The sequence below is a fragment of the Orcinus orca genome, chromosome 1, assembly GCF_937001465.1.
Source record: "Orcinus orca chromosome 1, mOrcOrc1.1, whole genome shotgun sequence".
NCBI lineage: Eukaryota > Metazoa > Chordata > Mammalia > Artiodactyla > Delphinidae > Orcinus > Orcinus orca.
In genome coordinates, this window is record NC_064559.1 from 203,289,318 (window position 1) to 203,311,304 (window position 21,987).

Genomic DNA, 21,987 nt, shown 5'->3' on the forward strand with positions numbered 1-21,987 from the left:
ATGTTTCTGGTTTAAAAAGCTTTTCCATATAACGCTGATAGATTCTACCTGGTCTCTGAGATGAGACTAATGGTAAGTACAGAGGGAGCAGACACAGTACTGAGTTGAAAATGGGAAATGAAGAACATGTGCTGCCAGAGTATCCCATGTTTGCACAGCAATGGCAGTTTACAAAGTGCCTTCACATGTGTTACCTCAATTGATTCAAGCTGGTGGCCAGTTATTATTCTTCCCACTTCAGATGAGGAAACTGAGGACCAAGTTTACAGAGTAAGTGTGTAGGCCTCCAGCTCCTTTTTTTTTTTTTTTTCTTCGGTACGCCGGCCTCTCACTGTTGTGGAGCACAGGCTCCAGATGCGCAGGCCCAGCGGCCATGGCTTACGGGCCCAGCCGCTCCGCGGCATGTGGGATCCTCCCGGACCAGGGCACGAACCCGTGTCCCCTGCATCGGCAGGCGGACTCTCAACCACTGCGCCACCAGGGAAGCCCTCCTCCAGCTCCTTTATGTTTCACATGGGACATTACCAAGGAAGTGGTCATTTTCATTTGTTTCATGCTAGTTAGGAAAGAACAGCGGTGGCCAGCTACATGCAAAGATGCAAAAGAAAGCAGAGGTAGCTATCCTAAGCTGTTTCTTATACGCTATGATTAAGAAAGGATATTATATGTGTTTACTTGCTCACCTCAGTTGTAATTTAGATTTTTCTCTCCCTCCATGTCTTTGCCTGTGCCTTTAAGAAAACCATCCAAAACAAAAGGTCTGGTTTATTCCATCCTTTTCATAAGGTTTCTATGTCAGTAACCATGCCTGACACTGGTGAAAAAAGCACTAGCAAATTGAGTGGGTCATGCCCGGGGTGCTGGCAGAAGAGATGAAAACACCCAGGGGTTCAGCACTGCCACTGGTTACCACAGTGGGGTGCTCTCATAGGCTGAATGTGTCCCCCCAAAATTCATATGTTGAAGTCCTAACACCTGGGATTTGAAGGTGGCGCCCATGGGAGGTGAACAGGTTTATTAGATGAGGTGATGAGCATGGAACCATCATGATGGGATTAGTTGCCTTACAAGAAGGGGAAGGCAGACAGATCTCTCTCTACCCAGGAAAGGCCAAGTAAGCACACAGTGAGAAGGCGGCCACCCACAAGCCAGGAGGCTGGTCTTCCCCAAGAACCGAATCTGCCAGCACCTTAATCATGGACTTTTCAAGCCTCCAGAATTGTTAAGAAATAAATGTCTGTTGTTTAAGCCCCTCAGTCTGTGGCATGTTGTTATAGGAGCCCGAGCTAAGACAGGTGCTAAAGGGAAGCTTAGAAGGATTTACTAAAGAAAGAGTGAATTAAGAGATAGTACGCAAGCCAAAATACCGGAAACAGTCTAAATTGCTATTATAAAAACTGATTCTCACAAAACCGAAACAAATCAAGGAGGAGACACTCCCTACTGCCTTCCCCCAGGAGACAGAGGCAGATTAGAGCAGGGAGGGAGCTTCACACCAGGGCTCCAGGACTGCTGGTTCTAAGGGTCTCTGGTCCTGCAGGTAGCTAAAACAGAAGCTTGCCTTCACCCCTACTTCACACCCTCGGCCTAGCCTCTACCTCCAAAACCCCAAGGTCAATCAAGTCAATTGGGATTAGGGAAAATGTGGGCCAAAGTCTACAGAGATTAGTTATAGACTTTGCAAGAAAAGAATTAGGATCAGGTGTTGAAGAGACCTGAGTGACTAGATGGAATGTCTCTCTGGGCCCCGCACGGAGAGCTGGGGGGGGGGGCGGGGAGTGGGTAGGCCTGGCAGGACCACGGCCCCTTTCTCTTCCTCCCACCCCATGGCCCAGCTCTCCTCAAGCAACAGAAGGTGCTTCCTGCCAAGGCAAAGCTGGGCCTTCCAAGAAGCTCTCACCCTAATAAGACCGACTTTATCCTGTAAAACTATGATCCCGAACAAAGACTTTACTTCTTCACAGGTTCCCTTTTCTTCAGCCTTTGAGAGACATCCTTACCCTCTGACTGGAGACGAGAAATGAGAGACAACAGCCTCCTCACCTTGTCGTCTGCAGACAGCAAGCCTCCTTTCAACTTGGTAAAGTATTTGTCAGTGTAGGACACAGCATCACGGGCCCGGCGCAACAGGAAGTCCCACGTGCAGCGCGTCCTCTGCTCCCGGATCTCATGCAGGTTGGCATTCAAAGCAAAATACCACCACTCTCGGCAGCTGAAACAGTTCATAACCATCTAGTTATTTACAATAAAAGCAATGAAAATGCTATTGACCCAGAGCAATCCACAACACACCACTCCCCTTCTGAGACATCTCTTCTCTTGTCAGCCATCTGTTTATGCCTCAAACTCAAATAATATTAGGCTAACCTCAACATATGGGGAAAGTTAATCTACTGGATCCTCAGTTTATGCACCGATTATAACACATTACTCTATTGGTCTGAATCACCCATAACATCAGCCCCTACCACAGAAAATCAAGTGGTGGCTATACAGTAAATACCATCGTAAGATAATCAGCAAGGATTTGACTATTAAAGATTTTAAATGGAATATTTCAAGGAAGACTGGAAATACACAGCATCTAAAAATTTTAATATATTGACTCGTCAAGTTTAGCACATCTACATAAAAAAAGATTTATTTTTGCTATAGATGTTATCAAGTGTACTATATAAATGCTGACCAAACAACTTAGGAGAAAAGACACAGGGAAGTAGGTTCAAGAGTGCTGCAAAGTATTTACCACACAATCAGAGCCCACCAGAGCAACGCCAGTCTCCTTACTAAATGAGGCTGAGAGGACCTCCTGAATTCCACTATGCTCGACCTAAGAGTAAACCCGCGACACCAAAGAGATATACAGTAGCATGTCAATGATGATAAACAACAGAAATGGCATTTTAAAGCCCAGAAAAGTCGACTGTACTTTTATCTCCAACCATGTGTAAAAGACAGTGAGGCATATTTCTGATCTAGGTCCAAAAAAAGAACATGCTAGAAAATGCATTTCAGACACAACACTTAATCGACAAGCCTTACTTCTCAGATACGGCCACTTTGGGTTTCCATTTTCGGAACTTCAACTGCCTCTCCTTTCGTTCCAGCTCCTTGAGGAATTCCATGATTTGCCGGTATTGCAACTTTTTATTAGAGGTTAAGAGACACTAGGTTAGAATTGGTTTGTTTCTTTTGCTCAGTTAAGACATATACGTCACAGGAACAAGTCATATTAGTCAACCCACTGAGCTGAAATCCAGTGCAAACTGCAAGGCTAAACTCTGGCACCAAGTGTCAACGTCGCTCTGAACAGTCAGTAAAGTACGTAAATTTACTGTCTCTCTTGTACTCTTTGTTCAGCACTTAAAATATCAAATCAAAACTAACCTGAGACCCACCCAATCCGACTGTATAAAGACAGTGGGTTCTCCACCCACCACAGCCTGGTCTCATGCACGCTTCCTTTCCCACGAGGGGACCTCGAAGTATCCAGACCCTTCTATCAACACGCTTCCTCCACCCCAGTTACCAGTCCGAGAGTTACAGGGAGAAACAGGGAACCTGAGAGAGTTTCAAGGGAATGGTCTCCAGATGAATATCACATTCAATACGGGGAGTGTGCCGAGACCTCAGAGGCTCTTTAGAGCAGTTTCTCTTCAGAAGAGCAGACGCGCACACAGGCTCCAAGATGTAGTGATGATTTCGACTCTCCTTGCTCTTGTCCATGGCCTCCTGAGTGTCACAAGAATGGCTGTCATCATAGCAAATGTTTTCAGGATCAAGTCACCTGTTGGAATGCTGTCTAATCTACAGCATGTTATATCAGAATCCAAAAGCAGGATAAAACTGGGAATCTAAAGCTCTCTAGCATTTTAAAATTTTTATTTATATTTCTTACAGGTAATACACGAGGTGTATTTTAAACCATCCACCTGGTTTAAAATTTAAAAGGCAAAAAAAGTGCAACCTCTCCTTCCAACTCCCATCCTCCAGCCACCCAGTTACCCTACTCACAGGCAACCAATGACACCAGCTTCTTATGTACTCCACCAGAAGCATTCTGTACACAGTCAGCCAAATGCTAATTTTCTGGTTTTTTAAACCATTCTTACACAAATGGCATATATATGCTCTTTTATCTTGTTTTTTAAACTTAATACTGTATCTTAGAGACTATCACGTATTCATCATAAAGATCTTTGCCTTTATTTTTATAGCTGCATACTGTTCTACTGTATGGATGCACAGTATTTATTTAATCAAATTAGCAAAACAAAAACCATTCTGCACAACAGCATGCAAGCCAAAGATAATCGTGGTTGAGGGAAATATGAGTCCTTTTTCTCCATTTCACTTAAACCACCTACAATTTCTTTACAAAAAGATTAAACTGAGTTTTTTAAAATATCCTTCACAAACAGTAATACTTTATATCCAATGATTTATAATGACTTTCTAAGTATTTCTCAAAGGAATGCCACCGAAGGTGAAATTTCAACGCAAAATGTTGTAAGAAAGCTCTTCTTTAAGAAGCAGATCTGGCGCTTCATTCATTAAAAATCTGGATGCTTAGTACACTGGTGGCTAAGAGAGTGGAGAATGCTAATATGGTAAGTGCATGCAATGGAATACCATGTAATAGTCAGAAGCAATGAAGCAGAAGTATAAGCAGCAATACTGATCAATCTTAAAAACAGAGATTTAAGTGAAAAAAAGCAAACAAAGAAATCAATAATACACTATAAATGTAAAACATACACAAATCCCTATATATTGTTCAGAGTTACAGACACAGCAAGTACCTCAAGCATACATACTCGAGAGCGAACGCCTACGCAGGGAGAGGGGGTGGGAATGGGAACAGAGACACAGAGAACAAAACCTTATGTGGCAACAATACTACACCACTTTACTGCCGTGCTGTGTTATAACAAAGCCCTGCCACAATCATACCTGTAACTCCACCTGAGGCAAATCCCCCAATAAAGTGCAATCGACATCCCAATAGATGCTAAACTCTGCCACATCTAACTGCTTTTTCCGCATTAATTTCTGTACCTGAGGGAAGACAGGGAAGAAAATAAGATGATTCTTTATTCACAAACTTATCCATTCATTCAACAGGCCATTTGTGAGGAATCATGCACCGGGTGCTTTGCATGGTGCTGAGGATACAAAACTGAATGAAAACATGGTTACAGAGTTCAGAATCTAACTAACTGGAAATACAAACATGCAAATAATTTTAATTAAGCAGAGGGAAGCAGAGGAAGGATATACGAGATGCCACAAGCAAACAAACAGAAAATGTCACTGTGCAGATGAATATCAAAAGATGTGTTCGTTTCAGACAAAGGGTGGGAAGGAGGGACTGGGACACATTTCAAGGAGTGGGGCCAACGACACAAAAGGCCTGACAGCTGCAGAGGACGGCGAGCACATCTGTGTAACTGCAGCACTGTGCTCAGGGATGGGGCAGTATCGGCTCACGTGTATGGACACACACTTGAAGTGAGGAGCTAGTTAAGTGTTGAGAAATGTAGGTTGGAACGTTACTAGGTGTACTAGGTTGAATAGTCCCCCCCGCACTCCCCAAAATTCATGTCGTCCCAGAACCTGTGAATGAGACCTTACTTGGAAATAGGGTCTTTGCAGATGTAATCAAATTAAAATGAGGTCATACTGGATTGGGTTGGGCTCTAATCTAATCACTGGTGTCCTTATAAGAAGAGAAAACAGACACATGGGGAAGAAGGCCATATGAAGATGGAGGCGGAGACTGGAGTGATGTATCCACAAGCCAAGGAACACCAAGGCATCCGCCGGAAGCAAGGAGAGAGGCATGGGACAGTCTCTCCCTCAGAGCCTCCAGGGCGAACCAACCTTACCAACACCTTGATTTTGGACTCAGGCCTCCAGAACTAAGGAAAATAAATCTCTGTTGTTTTAAGCCATCTAGTTTGTGGTGATTTACTATCATAGCCCTAGGAAACAAATACAATAAGAAGTCTGTCATATTAAGGAGTCTGGACATCATACTTGAAGGGACTTGGAGCCACTGAGGGTTCTGATGCAGGCATGCACACCAGGACCCGGTATGGGTTTTAGAAACAGAACTCTAGCAACAGTGCAAAGTGGAGCTTCCCCCGACGGAGTCATGGGTGTGTCAAGATAATGAGCAAGTTTATACGATCGAGTTACATTTTAGGAATACAGCAACCCTTGAACAACATGGGAGTTAAGGGCGCCGACCCTCCGTGAAGTGGAAAATCCACATATAACTTTATAGTCAGCCCTCCGTATTCGAGGTACTACATCCAAGGATCATGTAATACTGTGGTATGTATTTAGTGAAAGAAATCTGCATCTAAGTGGACCTGCACAGTTCAAACCCATGTTGTTCGAGGGTCCACTGTATTCGGTTACTCTGAGCTAAGCACCTCCAGCCCCAAGCAGCCACATCCATTTGCCCCAGTGTCCTGTACAAATACCATGATCCTTCTCTGTGTGCCGTGACGTGGGAAAGGTTGAGAAGCATTGGCACAGAACGAATCAAGAGCCTAGGATGGAAGCAAGGAGGTCACGGAAGTCAGGACTTTACTGAGCAAGGCAGAAGCTGGCAGGATCCTGAACTCAAGACAGTCGCGGTGAGGATAAGCGTAAGAGCCACATTTGACACATTTTGTGGGAAAAACTGGCAGGACACTGTGACCAAATGCATATGGAAACTGAGGAATAAGAAGTGAAGGGATGAGCACAGGCTTCTAGGGACTAGCGTCATGGGTAAGAACACGTGCTCTGAAGTAGGGCTGGCAAACCTGTTCTGTAAAGGGCCAGAGAGCAAACATTTAGGCTTTGGGGGCCATTCGTTCTCTGCTGCAGCTACTCAGCTCTGCCACGGCAGCACAAAAGCAGCCTTAACAACATGTAAATGAACGGGCGTGGCAGTGATGCACTAAGTCTTAATTTACAAAAACAGGCGGGGCAGATTTGGCCCCCAGGCCACAGTTTGCCAACCCCTGATCTACAGCCGGTGCACCTGGGCTCCAGACCCAAGCCCACCACTCACTCATCCTTCTGCTCCTCAGCGTCCTCGGCTGTAGTGCAAGGATAACAGTGGTGGAGGTTACTGGGAATTCAATGAGAGAAGTCATGTGAAGCACTAACAGCAGTGCCTGGCACATAAAAGGGCTCTAACGATGTCAGTTTTCATATGTGTGTTTGTAACATTCGGTAACATGTTAGAGAATGAAGGAAAACAGCTGGTTTCAGGGAGTGAAATGGGTAGGTGGAATATAATGGGATCATTTTGATTACAACGAGCCTAAATACCACAGAGGCGTCCCATAGGTAGTTAGAGACCTTGAATCTGAAGGTCAGAAGAGGGGTGGAGAATGGCCCTTCGAGATGCGGGTGCCATCGGCAAATATTCCCAGGAGGCTGCTGAAACTATGAAACAGGATGAGCATACCCCGAGAGTGCATGTAATGTAAGAAGAAAATCAAAGATAAGATCCTTTCTGCACCTCAGTTTCTTCGTGTACAAAATGTGCCAACGTTTAATGGATGAATTAAATAAGAACAGGTCAGAAGAAATTAACTGTTTCCCTATTTCAGCAAAGGAGACAAGAGACATCCATCCACACCCTCCAAAGAACATGGAGAAGAAGATCGTGGTCTCATTTAGCTAACACAAAAGGACACAAGGCAGAGCCCTAAATGCTCCAGACCGAGCGCTTTCTTCCCAGTTTGCAGTCGTTATTTCATACTCACAGGCTCGTTCACAGCATTCTGCATGGACACATTCTTAATGCAGACGCCAAACGCAAAAGGATGGGAAGGATTGGTAATACCATCTTCAAAGCGCAAATGGACATCTTGAATTTTTAACTGCAGCGGGAAAAAAAAAACACATTTAGACAACTGCTGCAGGTAGAATACCACAGGCAGGAGTCTACTTAAGTAAACCACAGCAGGCATTTTACACAAACGCATAGCTTATGTCACACACACCCCCGATAATCTAAGTTCCTCAGAGATTTATAATCACAAACTGGACATGAATGACACTTCCTTGTGATCAGTGCCTTCTCAAGAAGAGAGTTACAATACTTTCATCAAACCGTTTCAGAAAACACCTTAAACACTGAAATAAAGTAGTACCATTGTACCTAGATAACTGTCCCTCCCTCTCTTATGATATCTTAATCTTGCCTCTGTGTCCTCAAACCTGGACACAGGAACACCAGCAGGGCATTTCCATTTTGACCTTATTTATTACCCCTTGCCCCTATAGTGGGGCTACAGAAAAAGCACTCTGCTTCAATGAATTAAAAAATAATAACAGAAAGTGAAAAGACAACCCATAGAATGCGAGAAAATATTTGCAAATCATATATCTGATGATAAGGGACTAAAATCCAGGATATATAAAGAACTCTTACAACTCAATAGTTAAAAATAAATAAATACTTTTTTTTTAATGGAAATGGGATTTGGACAGACATTTCTCCAAAAGAGATACAAATGGCCAATAAGCACATGAAAAGATGCTCAACAACATTAACCATTAAGGAAACGCAAATCAAAACCACACTGAGATTTCACTTCACACCCACTAATATGGCCACTATTAAAAGACAGACAGTAACAAATCCTGATCAGGATGTGGAAAAATTGAAATGTTCACACATTAATGGTGAAACTGTAAAATAGTTCCTCAAAAAATTTAACATATAGTTACCATAAGACTCAACAATTCCACTCTTGGGCATATACTCAAGAGAACTGAAAACATACGTTCACACAAAACCATACACATGACTGTTTATAGCAGCAATATTCCTTATAGCCAAAAAGTGGAAACAACCCAAATGTCCATCAACTGACAAACGGATAAACAAAATGTGGTCTATCATGAGAACTGCAAAAACTCTAGGTATGAGCACTCCATTCAAACGCCTACCCTAAGAGACCCGACCAAATTTTAACATAGGCTTCTAGCAGCCTAAGGCTGAGTCTCCAGGACATTCCATCCCCTTCCTGAGTTCCCATCTAGAAAAGCTCAGGGCTGTGTGTTCTAGCCGACGCCTGACAAGAGCACACCCGAACCCCTTCTTAGAGCATTTACCAAAAAGGGCTTACAACTGCAAACCCTTTCTCTGTCCCTATGTGATGTGTCTCCTACAACTCAAGGACCTAAATGCCACTCCCTGGAAATGGAATCATCAGGAAGGGCGGAGCCTCTGTCTCCCCTCTCTCTGGGAGGACAGAAGCCCAGCTAGCAGACACAGCTGACCTAATCATATCTACACTGACCAACGCTTTGTAATTTTTCATCTGAGCCCTCTCCCCACCCCCACTCCGCCCCCATTCTCCCTTTAAAAGGCCTGGTCACCTCTGTACAAACTGGAATGGAGCTCTGCTCCTTCCCCTACTGTCAGAAGTCACTGAATAAAGTCTGTTTTCACCACTTTAACTTCACTCCAGCTTTGTTTATCTTTGGCAATCCATCCAATGGAATATATTATTCAGTCATAAAAAGAATAAAGTCCTGATACATGCCACAACGTGGATGAACCTTGAAAGCATTATGCTAAAAGGCCAGTACAGCCCCACTGATGTGAAATGTCCAGACTAGGCAAATCCACAAAGTGGATTAGTGGTTGTAGGGGGCTGGAGGGAGAGGGGAATTGGAAGTGGCTACTAGTTGGGTATGATGAAAATGTTCTGGAATTAGACAGTGGTGATCGATGCCCAACTTTGTATATATACCAAAAACACTAGATTGTACACTTTAAAAGTGTGAACTTTACAGTATGTGAACTAAATCTCAATAAAGCTATTATTAAAAAATAAAAATAATGAGGAATTTTTTAAAAAATCAATGACAGCTAAAATAGATAAATAAATAAATAACTGCCTGGAAAAGATTTCAAAGCAGTCACCTCAAACGTACTGATCTTTTCCCCCAATGTTATCAAATTTATGAATCCAGCAACCTCAGGCTGTATTTTGGGGGGAAGTGGGACACCTTAAAAACATGTGGCCTGTGTCACTCTGGTACTGCAAGAAAACCCTGGAGGTAAGAAGCATGGGCTAACACTTACGACACACTGAAAATTAGTGTGAACCCTGCTCTAGTTTTTGAGGACAAACAAAACAATAATTAAAGCAGAAAAGAGGGCCGACAGCCCTAGCACTGAAACTCAACAAACTGCCTCCAGACACATCAGTGAGAGCAAGTATCTTACTAGGCTGTTCACAGTGCACTACGGAATCAACTGGAAACCACATCCAACCCCTCTCATTGTACAGATGAAGAAACTGAGACTAAGAGATTAAGTGATTTAGTCATGAAGACTCAGGTGACCTGGCTTCTTGGGAGGTAAATCCTTCAGCAAGTAGGGTTCCGATATTCGTAAAGAAAATGAAGTGAAATGTCAATGAAATGAAAACTCCTACTCACACTAACTGAAGCAAGAAAAACCTGTGTCTGCCCAGAGCTGGACTCGCTTTTCAGGTTTTCCCTCTGGCACCGCCTATGAAAAGGCACACATGAGCAATCAGCGCTCTCCGCAGACACCCTGTTATCAGTTAAACCCACAGGAAACAGCAACCACGGACGTGAAATGCACTTAAGCCTGAGCGATCCCTTCTGTGTTCATACTTTATAAAAGCCATTAGGACTTACTTCAATATTCTCCACAATTCTCGTAACTACCGAGGCAGTAACTGAATACCAGTAGGACTCCCCTTTCTGCTGGCGTTCGTTCTACAAAGGAAAGAGCCGGTGTTAGCAGAATCTAGTGCTTTGCTCATTTCAAGTCTCACCACCACCGCTCTCATGGCCAAAAGGATTTCTGCCTTGCCTTCCACTTCTCCTCCAGGGCTTGAAGGAGAGCTTTCTTGCGTTCCCTTTCCAACAGCTTCTCCTTTTCATCATTGAAATCCTGTATTTTTTCAGGGGCTCCAATTAAGTGAAGGCTGGAGATGGAGATCACCCAAGGGTCCACATGGGGGCGATAGAAGGGAATCTGAAGGGTTACCTTCCCAATTAAGCCTGCGAAAAGGAAAGTCTTGTTAACTGTCTGCACACATTTTTTTTTTTTGCACACATTTTTAAATTCTATTTTTCTGTATTCTAGTTTTCTTTAAGGAGTATTATTACCATTTACTTTTTAATTTAAGAAAACAAGTAGCAAGTTTTCGTACATGTGAAACAAACATTAGTGGGCTGAGATCTGTAAGAATGAGGCATAATAAAGCAGAAGATGGAAAAAGGTCAGTGTAACTTTTTCACATCTAATGCAACATCTCCCTCTGGAAAATACCTCTTCCCCAACAGGACTACATCGTAAACTTCCCTGGGGTGTCTTTTCTTTCCATGGCACCTGTACTAGACCGTGGGCACACACTCATCTCTTGTTCATTATTAATTAGCTGGTTGATAGGTACTTATTGGGAGTTATCAGACTCAGCAATATGCCCAATCTTGAACACAGCAACCGAAACGTAGGTCACGTTGCAGTGGTACTCTATCGAGAAAGAATTCTGATTCTTCATGAGAACTCGGGCTGATGGGAAAGCTATAAATGGCCTGGTAGAATTGTGACACTTATTTCCCAAGTTCTACCATTTCTCAAAGATCCACACAGCCCAACTAACAGTCTACCTCTGAAAGCAACACATGTTATCAGACTGTTATCATTACTGTCTAAGATCTAGAATTCGAGCAGGATCGATGTGTTATATTTAAGATAACAGAGTATCATTAACACCAAATGATCAACTGTGTAATCCAGTAACAGATGAAGAAATCTTACAACAAATAATGAAAAAATATTTTAATTTTGACTTTAGAAAAATGAAAGTAAGTTTTTTACATTTAATAAAATTTATATTATAACTGAAACCATACACCAATTTTCACAACAAAGAATTTTAACAATAATTAGTGTACAGTTGCAATTCTAACCTAAATTAATTGGGAGGACACTTATATGACAGCAAAATATAATTTCTGTTACATTTTATTTTTGCATAAAAAGCATAAAAAGGGTCACTTTTGCCAAAATATTAGAAAACATCAATTTTCCCTAAGAGCCTCTCTTAATCCTTTGATAGTCAAATAAGAACTCTCTTGGAAGTATCCACTGTTTCATCATTCTTGAGAGTTTCTTTCAGATTCTAACTTGTCAGTGCCTTTGCTTGTGATTCTGGCAGTTCACCTATGACCTGAATTGACTTCAAGAAAGCCTAAATCTCTTGCAAGATTTCTATTTTATTTCACCTAGCAACTGATTTACATTGTACTTGCACTTTATTGTAACATAAGTACCCTCAAAATAAGGGAAAGACTGACTGATATCAACAGGTTTGTTCAATGACGAGCAGTGTCTAAAGAGGGACTAATTTTATAAGTGGTCACTTAATACAGAATATTTTTATTCCGTGATAATTCTTGTTTCCTTACCAAACCTAGTAACTGCAAGACTCCGATAATAATTGCAAACATCAACTGAGTGTGCCGGGCACTGTTCTAGTCATTTTAATGCATTAACTCAGGTATTCCTCTCAACAAACCTATGATATAGCTACTAGTATTATCCCATCCTAAGATGAGGATACACTCTCAGAGTGGTTAGGGAACCTCCCCAAGGTCACACAGCCAGAAAATGGCAGATATGGAATAGAAACGCAAGCATACAGTTCCAGAGCCCACCTTTCACTCAACAGAGTAAACTGTCTCTTAGTAATATGAATTCTCTGAAAATAAGAACCCCCTGTATCTAGGATGGAAGTTCTCAGACTTTAGTAAACATAAGAATCACCTGGGGTGCTTATTAAAGATGCAGGTTCAACAACACTCCCTCAGAGACTCTGATTCAGTAAGTCTGGGGGCCACCTGACCTCCCCACCACCACCCCCAAGATCATCCTGATACTAATGGCCTAGAGACCACATTTGAAGACTGATCTAAACTCTATCCTTCCAACCCTGCCTCTTCCTGGTCCAACAGAGCCAAACTCAAGGGCTCTCAGTTTTCACGTCCCAATCGATAAAAGACTCAAAACTGCCTCCCACTCCCTTGTTCCACATACCAGCTTTGACTTCAAATGGTAATTCCAGTTCTTTCAAGGCATCTTTCTTTAAAGGCAAGTTTTCTAATTCAACAGCACCTAAAAAATAAAAATACCATAACATGTTCATCCAACAAATGCAGCAGTTGCCTGTTGTGTGCAAATCAATGAAGGGTAAAGGGAGAGTTTCACATCTAGACCCAGGCTATACCAATGTGCATTCTCTGTACTAATTTCCCGACCAGCCCACTGACATGTAAATAACAGCTGAAGCTTACCAGCAGATGGAAGGATTTAGGCAGGGATCTAACTCTAATGAGCCAGATAGTAAATATCTCAGGACTTATCGTGTCTACTGTATATTCTCCTTTTGTTTTGTTTCTTTACAAGCCTTTAAAAATGGAAAAGCCATTCTCAGCTAGCAAGGGGATCTGGCCAGTTGGCCAGTTTACAGACCCCTAGTTTAGGCTACTATTCCACCAGAGGACCATTAACATCTGAATCACCTAGGATGAAATGCAGGCTCCTGGGTCTGAAACAGAAATTTGCAATTTTTAACAAGCTCTCCTTACCCACCGCCCTCCCCCTCCCCCAAAATGGGTGTATTCCATACCACGTCAGAGAGCCCCTGTAAAGTTGGTCATCAAGAGGAATTTATACTCTCTCCTCTGGAGAGCCCCCTCTGCAGGTTCTCCTCTGCACCCTCACTCGCAGGTGTAATAACCAGTCAGAGAGCAAAGGCATGAACAGGACCACCGCTGAAGGTCCTTTTCAGACCCAGTTTCTATAATTACTTAAATCCAAAAGCACAAGATGACTCCAAAGCGGACTGAAGGATTAGTCACAAGGGTGCAGCTAGATCTCTCTCTCTCCCAGCTATGGAAATCAACCCTTTACACATACTGGGTTGGCCAAAAAGTGCATTCGGGTTTTTATGGAAAAACCCGAATGCACTTTTTGGCCAACCCAGTACATACTGATCCCTCCCCTGCGCCTAAGGCACTGTGCTGGCCACTGGGAATAAAAACAAAGGCAGGCAGGGTCCCCATCTCCAAAATGCTGGGGAAACAGCCGTTTTATAAAGTTGTTCATTTGTGCAACACAAGTCAATTTCTGAGTCACTTAAATCTGTCTGAAATGTACTCTCAAGAACAGGGAGTACAGACAACCACCACCCAGCAACCATTAACTGGTAAGAGAACCCAGAAGAAAGGAGAGCAAGTCTTTTCCTCCAAAGACACACTAATACAAGAAACTTAATTATTTTCCCCTTTGAATGATTAAGACTTGTGCATTGGCATCTAAAGAAGTATTCAAAGCTAGCATTTTGGCAGATTCTGAACAAATGCACCCAACTTATTTTTCAGACTTTTGCAAGAACATCTATTCACATGGGGCTCCACTTACCTTAAGACTTAACAAAAGGAGAAGCTAATAATCCCAGAGAGCCCAGAAACAACCCTATATCCACACTTGGGGAGAAAATGAGCATAAGGGGGAAAAAACATGAGACACATTCCTTATCAGTTGAAACCGACTTAAAGGGAAGAAAGTATATAACTTCTGAAGAGCAACATTTGCAATCTGAATCATTCGCCCTATTTTTCAATACCCAAATCTGTCACAAAGGCAGACGGCCCCAGGTTTCCATGGCTGCTGTACAGAGTGGAGAAGTGGAAAGAACTGCAGGCAATCCATGCAATGAAAAATTAAAGAAGCTGAAGCACAGACAGCAAAGGAGGTGGTCTAGAAAGGAGAGGACACACAGAAAAGAATGAGGAGAAATGGCAGCCTATAGCAAGTCAAAAACAAGGGAATCAGGGACTTCCCTGGTGGCCCAGTGGGTAAGACTCCGCGCTCCCAATGCAGGGGGCCCGGGTTCGATCTCTGGTCGGGGAATTAGATCCCGCATGCATGCTGCAACTAAGAGGCCTCATGCCACAACTAAGAAGTCCACATGCCACAACTGAAAAAAAAAAAGATCCCATGTGCCGCAACTAAGACCCAGCACAGCCAAAAATAAATAAATAAAAATAAATATTTTTTTAAAAAGGCTAATCAGGCAAAACACAGATCAAAGGCTTCCTACTTCCCCACCCACTCATATGTACCCACAACTGGCCCTGCTGGAAAAGGTCCCTCCAAGGCACCAGGCCACAAAACACCCAGCATAGGTGAGCACCTTATAGATAATAATGTTTGTTGATTTCCAGACAGATAATTTGCAGACTTATTTATGGATGGCTCTCTCATCCAAAAATTCCTCACCTCAGATTAACAAGAAATCTAGTCACTAGCTGGGGTGAATTTAGAGTAATACCTAATGACTACTCAATCTTCCTTCCTCAGCTCTAGGGAAGCCAACCTCATTTAAAGGGCCAACCTGAGGTTCAGAGCTTATTTAAAAAAAAAAAAAAAAAAAAAAAGGAGGGGGAATCTAAATGTATGCCCATGGCCCAGAGTTCAGACTCCTTGAACCAGCACTGGCAGCCGCTATCTTCTGGCCCCAAACCATCCCAAAGACACCCGGCAGGTTTCAGCCTTCCGCCTCTGCTCACACGCCTCATTCTGCCTGGAATGTGGTCACCCAGCCTGGGCCATCTATCAAAATCCTGCTAAGACCCACTCAAAGCCACCCCCAGAATAGCTTTCTCAGGGTCCTCCAGACAAGAAGAATGACTCCCCTCCCACTGCATTATGCCTGTATCTCTAGTATAACAACATAATACATACTGCCTTGTATTACTGTACACTTATTTCTGTCTCCAGGACTGGTTAATGGCTCTCTGAGGGCAGGGATTATAGAGGTGGAGCTGGGATGATGATGATGACAATGACCATGATGATGATGACGATGAGGAGGAGGAGGAGGGAGGGGGAGGAGGAGGGAGGAGGGAGAGGAGGGGGAGGGAGGAGGGAGAGGAGGGGGAGGGAGGAGGGAGAGGAGGGGAGGAGGGGGAGAAGGGGGAGGAGGAGGGAAGGAGGAGGAGGGAAGGAGGAGGGAGGAGGAGGGGGAAGGGAGGGGGAGGAGGGGGGGGAGGAGGAGGGGGAGGAGGGGGGGAGGAGGAGGAAGATGAGGATGGCTATCATTCAGTGAGATCTTACTATGTTCCAAGCATTTCATATGCATTTCTTCATTTGATCCTCACAAAAATATGAGGAAATACTATTATTTTCTTCATTTTTAAGATAAGAAAAATGAGCTTAAAGGATAAGCAGTCTGCTTAAAAATCATAGATCTGGTCAGTGGTAGTACTAGAGTTCATACCAGACCTGTGTGATCTCTGGCAGCAAGAGGGACAGAGGATGAAGAGGAGGCTTCCGTAACTTGCTCACAGCCACAAACAGCTGTTAAGTAGTGAAACCAGGGTTAGACCCTATGCCTGAGCTCCAAGTATTTTCTTCTGTCTCCCCGTTTTGTATCATTCCATAACAGAGCCTTACCCAAAGCAGGTGCTCAGTGAAAGTCTGTCGAATGACTGAACAAATGAAATGTTATACAAGTCCTATCTCTGTCCTTCCACTACTCATATGCTACTTTGCATTTTTATTGCTTTTAGCATGTGTGCACAATCTACCCTTGAAGTCCAACCCACCAGCTAATCACATGTTGCTGGTTGTATGATGATGATGACTAACACTGACGGAGGACCAAGAACAGTTCTAAGCTCTTTGAACCTACATTAATGTGTTTAGTTCTTAGAACCTTATGAGATAGTTAATATTACCTCCAACTTGCAGAAAGGGAGACTAAAGCAATTTTAATATTTAATTTTCTATTTAATTCTTAGTAGAATTTGAGTAATTTAGTACTAAGGGTGTAATGTACAACATGATAAATATAGTTAACATATATGTTATATATGAAAGTTGAGAGTAAATCCTAAGAGTTCTCATCACAAGAAAAAATGTTTTTTCTATTTCTTTAATTTTGTATCTGTATGAGATGATGGATGTTCACTAAACTTACTGTGATAATCATTTCATGATGTATGTAAGTCGAACCATTATACTGTATACCTTAAACTTACACAGTGCTCTATATCAATTATATCTCAATAAAACTGTCAGAAGAAGAAAAAAAGAATTTGAGTAATTTGCCCAAGTTACTGGTAAATGGAGGAACTGGGATTCAAACCCAGTCTGGCTACAAAATCTATACCCTTGACCACTATTTCAGTCGCCTTTGCATCTTCCAAAGCATCTGTAAATATTTGCACACAGACTGAAATAATATTCTTATTCCTATCTAGTACCCTCTGCCCCCAAACACTGCTTAACTATGTCATCAAGATCAACAAAAAGTGTCAACTCCTTTACAAGCCATTCTCTCAGTGCATTGCAATGCTCTAAAACTTTTCTGGCCAAGCATCGTGGTGTGCTTTGGAGCCATAAGGACGGAGTACCTAACTGACACAAGTTTTGAAAGAAAAAGCATTTTTCTATTCTGCAGAGAAACATTCCTCAAATTCCACAGGTTCATTAAAAGCCATAGAGAAGAATTTTTAAGAAAAGATAAGCACAGAAAAGCAGTAGAAAGCTTCAGAGATACACACAGCTGTCCTTACAAGATATGTTCTGTCTAAAATTGCTGAGATTAGAAATCTATTATTAGTATAGACTCCATGATTTGTCAGGTACCACAAATTTCTATTTATTCATTTCTTTAGCAAAGATCCTTCTTCTTACCATACCACTCTTGAGAAAGCCAGCTCTGTTATTAGCAATGTTGTTGCTAATAACAATGTTGCTCCTTCTAGACCCTGTTACCTGCCCTGTACAACCTGGTTAGCTTCACAGTGTGTCTGAGAACTTCAATAAGTGACCAAAGAGGTGAACCTCACACTATTATTGCACTTTAAACACAGCCCCGCCCTGACAATTGGTCACTTTCACTTTCCACTCAGCAGCTGCCTTCTAGGAAAGGGCAGAAGGAAAAGCCGAAGAACAGGAAAGAACCCACTTCTGTTTCCAAAGAAAGGAAGGGAGCAGGGAGGTGCAACCGTGCTAGCTCGCCACCGCCTATTGCTGCTGTGATCGCTCCACTGGTTTAGGTGGGTCAGAAAACCCCGGAGAATGCTGCTTCTGGGAAGAGAAAATCACTGCACCCTGTGCTCATACTATACACACATCTGTATCACTGCTAGCCCCACTAACCTGCCCTGGTCCACTTGCCAAAACTCATACTCCCAGGAAGCCCAGAAGGTTTCCACTATATCTGAGGCCTCCTTTCCTCTTTCTATGATTCTACATGTTTGCAAACTGACTTTATCTTCTTTCTCTAGATTTGTTAAAGGGTTCCACTTTGAGTTGAGCAAACAGAACTTAAATTAAAACAAGGAGAAGGAGAAGAAAGCCGCTTTCCAATCCCCACATCAAACCACTGGGCTGCATTTACACAGTATAGACCTGTAAAGGCTAAAATGTCTCAAGCTTTAGGTACGTTACTACTCAGCAAGACAAGAACTCAGAAATTCTGTTGGAAGACCCCACAGTAACGTATTTTAAAACTTCTACTGGGTGTCTATTACACACCAGCAGGATAGGAGCTTCAATGGTCACTCCACTTGATCCTTTCAGCGATGCTGTAAAGGTACATTACCCTCTTTCTCTAAAGAAACCGAGGCTCAGAATTTCAGTGACTTGTTCATGTAGCTAACAAGTAACACAGCAGGATTTGAAGCCGAAGCCAATGCCATTGTCACTACATCCTGGCTGCCTCCACAAAGCTTCATAAAACTAAAAAATTAACTGGGGTAAAGCACAGTCACCAGTAGCATGGTTTTCTTTTTTATTTTCCTTTTAATATTTAACAGTCCCCTAAAACCTACAACAATCCAGCTATATACTTAAGTTACCCTGTAATAATAATCAGTGTCATATGGAAGAACATTATTTCCTTTTACACATATTTAATACAAAGCCATCTGTCCATCGGGGTTTATTACTCTCAATACAACAAAAAGAACATAAAAAATAGAAATGCAATCTGCAAAGCATACTTCACCAAAAAGAGATACATGCACTCACCTTTCAGAAGCGCAACGGACAGCTGATCAGTGTTCAGGTTATTGACATATTTCCCTAGATAGGTATTGAGAACCCAGGCTACAAGACCTTCCAACATGACTATATCCTCAAGACAAGGTGTTTAAAACTCATGGATCATTATTTCTCTCTCTCATGGTCACAGAAGAATCTATGAAAGAAAAAAAAAAGGAAATGAACAGAAAAACCTGACAGTTTTTCCAAGCTGATATCCTACTCTACCTGCCCTGAAGGTGGCTGGATGCAAATCACAGATTTAAGAAAAGATGGGGTGACCAATGTTCACTGCACCACTGTTTACAATAGCCAAGACATGGAAGCACCCTAAGTGTCCATCAACAGATGAATGGATAAAGAAGGTGTGGTGTGTATATATATATATATATATATATATATATATATATACACACACACACACACATACACACACACATATATATAATGGAATACTACTCAGCCATAAAAAAGAAGGAAATATTATTTGTAGCAACATGCATGGACCTAGAGACTATCAAACTAAGTGAAGTCAGACAGAGAAAGACAAATATTATATGATATCGTTTATATGTGAAATCTGAAAAATAATATAAATGAATCTATATACAAAAGAGAAACAGACTCACAGACATAGAAAACAAACTTATGGTTACTAAAGGGGGAAGAGGGGAGGGATAAATTAGGAGTATGGGATTAACAGACACACTAAGATATATAAAATAGATAAGCAACAAGGGTTTACTGCATAACACAGGGAAGAATATTCAATATTGTATAATAACCTATAATAGAAAATAATCTGAAATATACATAACTGAATCACTTTGCTGTATACCTGAAACTACCACAATATTGTAAATCAACTATACTTCAATTTAAAAAAAAAAAAAAAAAAAGATGGGATGAAAAGCACTATACGATGCCCCCACCAGTAAATGGAGGGCCAAACCAATACATCTGCATTTTGATGCAGCTGCAAGGGATAGTCACTTATAAATTTACCAAAAATTACCTACAATTCAAAGTTGTGTATCTTTTCGATGTAACTGATAGTTAAACTGCTTGCTTTTGGTGACTGACCTGGGGACTAGACTGTCCTGATCAGAGGTTCTCATCCAGATGTGATATGGCAATGTCTAGAGACATTTTTGAATATCACGACTGGGGGGATTGCTACTGGTACCTTGTGAGAAGAGACCATGGAGGCTGCTAAACCTCCTACAATGCACGAGGTAGCCCCCCGCAGCAATGAATTTTCCAGCCCCAAATGCCAATAGTACCAAGGTTGAGAAACCCTCTCCTAGATTAAGGCAAAAATGGCCTAAGAGATTGCATCAATAAACTTCATATTCTGCACCGATCCTCTTTAAGCCTTCCCGAAATCAATTTTGCAAACCTCTTCATCAGGCTCATTCATAAAATGATATAAATGGAAGGAAGACAACAGTGGTTTATCGTTCTTCTTAACTGTCCTGGAGCTGCATTGCTGGTACCTGGACACCAGACAGTGCTGATACAAGGGACCCCCTTAGTCAGTAACTGCAGACAACAGAAATCCTCTGGTTCCAGCTGCAGTATTTACAGTCAGTGCTGATTTACTGCTGTCATTACAATAACTGCTGTTTATTAGCATTACAAAACAGAGATTATTTTTAGTATTCCGTAAAGTTAACATGAGGGAACTTGAGACACCAAAGTTTAAATGGGTTCCAAGACTGCTCAGCTAGTAGATCCTAGTTAGAACTGTGGGCTCCAAATCTTGCTCTGAGCCAAGCATGTCGGACACCAGCCTACCAAGCCTGACACTCCAGGTTTGCTGTGGCAGGCATCCCACTTGGAACCGGCCCTTTCGGGATCCTTTCCAAGCACTTTGCCCCACCTCCAGTTATTCACCTTAGTGCCAGGAGATACTCTTACCCCAACTGAGAGGCCTCCACCCACCAGAAACCCCCAAACACAAAGCTGTACAAGAGTTAACCTCCAGGAAAAATCTGTTTTTATTTGTCAATTGTGTCCTGCATTTCCACAGAAGATTAACTTTTGTCAACAACGACAGTAAAAACATAAGAAAATAAACAGCATTTGGAAAAATACTAATTTCTTTCCAAAGATCTTTTTTAAAGCTACATTTTTATGTAAAATTAGGAATCTGCTAAAAATTACTGCATACACTTATTTAAAGAAGAGATTACAAGAACAAATTTCTTAAAATAAGAAATGTTTAACAGCCTGAGTAAAGGAAACACTTCTTTCTATAACTTTAAATGAGTAAACCTACAAAAACAAAACATGAACCTGACTAACCTAGTCTTACTATGTAGAGTCCAAACACACTTAGGCAAAGAGCCAAAGTTGGAAAACTCTTTACTTCTGAAGTTGCTGCCATTGATTCTGGTCCTAAGTGCCAACAAACTCTCTCTGGTGCCGTCCACAAATGCTCTCCTCATAAAGGGAAACAACCGTCAGTTTGCACACAAGATCTGGCCCTACCCTACCTTCCCTGAAGGTGGACGAATGCAAAGCACTGATTAAAAGAAGATGGGGTAAGAAACACTATAAAACGCCCTGTGCAGTAAGTACACTGAGGCCCAAGCTAGACGGCAGCCATTAGCTCTGCTAAGCATCTAGAGCAGGTTTGAGGCCACTTCAAGGATTCCGTTAAGGAATCCGGTGTCAGGAAAGGCCGCCAGACTGGCCAGAATCCCAAAGTGTTTTTACACTCTGGTCCATCAGGGTTTCTAGGCCTGGTACTAACCCCACCTGGCCTCCCCTAATCGGTGGGGCAGGTGACACTGGGGATCAGTGCTCAGCCTACCGGTGGGCAGACAGCCGGCCATGACCTTGAGCCAGGCCCCTCCCTC

General features: G+C 42.3%; 2 protein-coding genes across 13 annotated transcripts in view; one reads left to right on the forward strand and one right to left on the reverse strand.

The window, feature by feature from the left end:
• Window positions 1–21,987, forward strand: part of LOC117202358 (basic proline-rich protein-like) — a 447,146-nt gene that overhangs the window by 302,578 nt on the left and 122,581 nt on the right. The gene's annotated exons all lie outside the window — the stretch shown is intronic.
• The window catches only part of VPS13D (vacuolar protein sorting 13 homolog D), a 245,260-nt gene that overhangs the window by 222,266 nt on the left and 1,007 nt on the right, over window positions 1–21,987 (reverse strand). For 11 of the 12 annotated variants that reach the window (XM_033432975.2, XM_049695910.1, XM_049695917.1 and 8 more), the window contains exons 2-10: window positions 19,112–19,280; window positions 13,103–13,180; window positions 10,871–11,061; window positions 10,693–10,773; window positions 7,773–7,889; window positions 4,954–5,058; window positions 3,562–3,732; window positions 3,043–3,143; window positions 2,044–2,212 (exon numbers count right to left, since the gene is read on the reverse strand). In XM_033432975.2, coding sequence (XP_033288866.2) covers window positions 2,044–2,212; window positions 3,043–3,143; window positions 3,562–3,732; window positions 4,954–5,058; window positions 7,773–7,889; window positions 10,693–10,773; window positions 10,871–11,061; window positions 13,103–13,180; window positions 19,112–19,208 — 1,110 coding nt within the window. In that variant the 5' untranslated portion in view covers window positions 19,209–19,280. Of the gene's footprint in view, window positions 1–2,043; window positions 2,213–3,042; window positions 3,144–3,561; window positions 3,733–4,953; window positions 5,059–7,772; window positions 7,890–10,692; window positions 10,774–10,870; window positions 11,062–13,102; window positions 13,181–19,111; window positions 19,281–21,987 lie in introns of those variants that run through there. The other variant, XM_033432980.2, reaches the window with a different exon arrangement.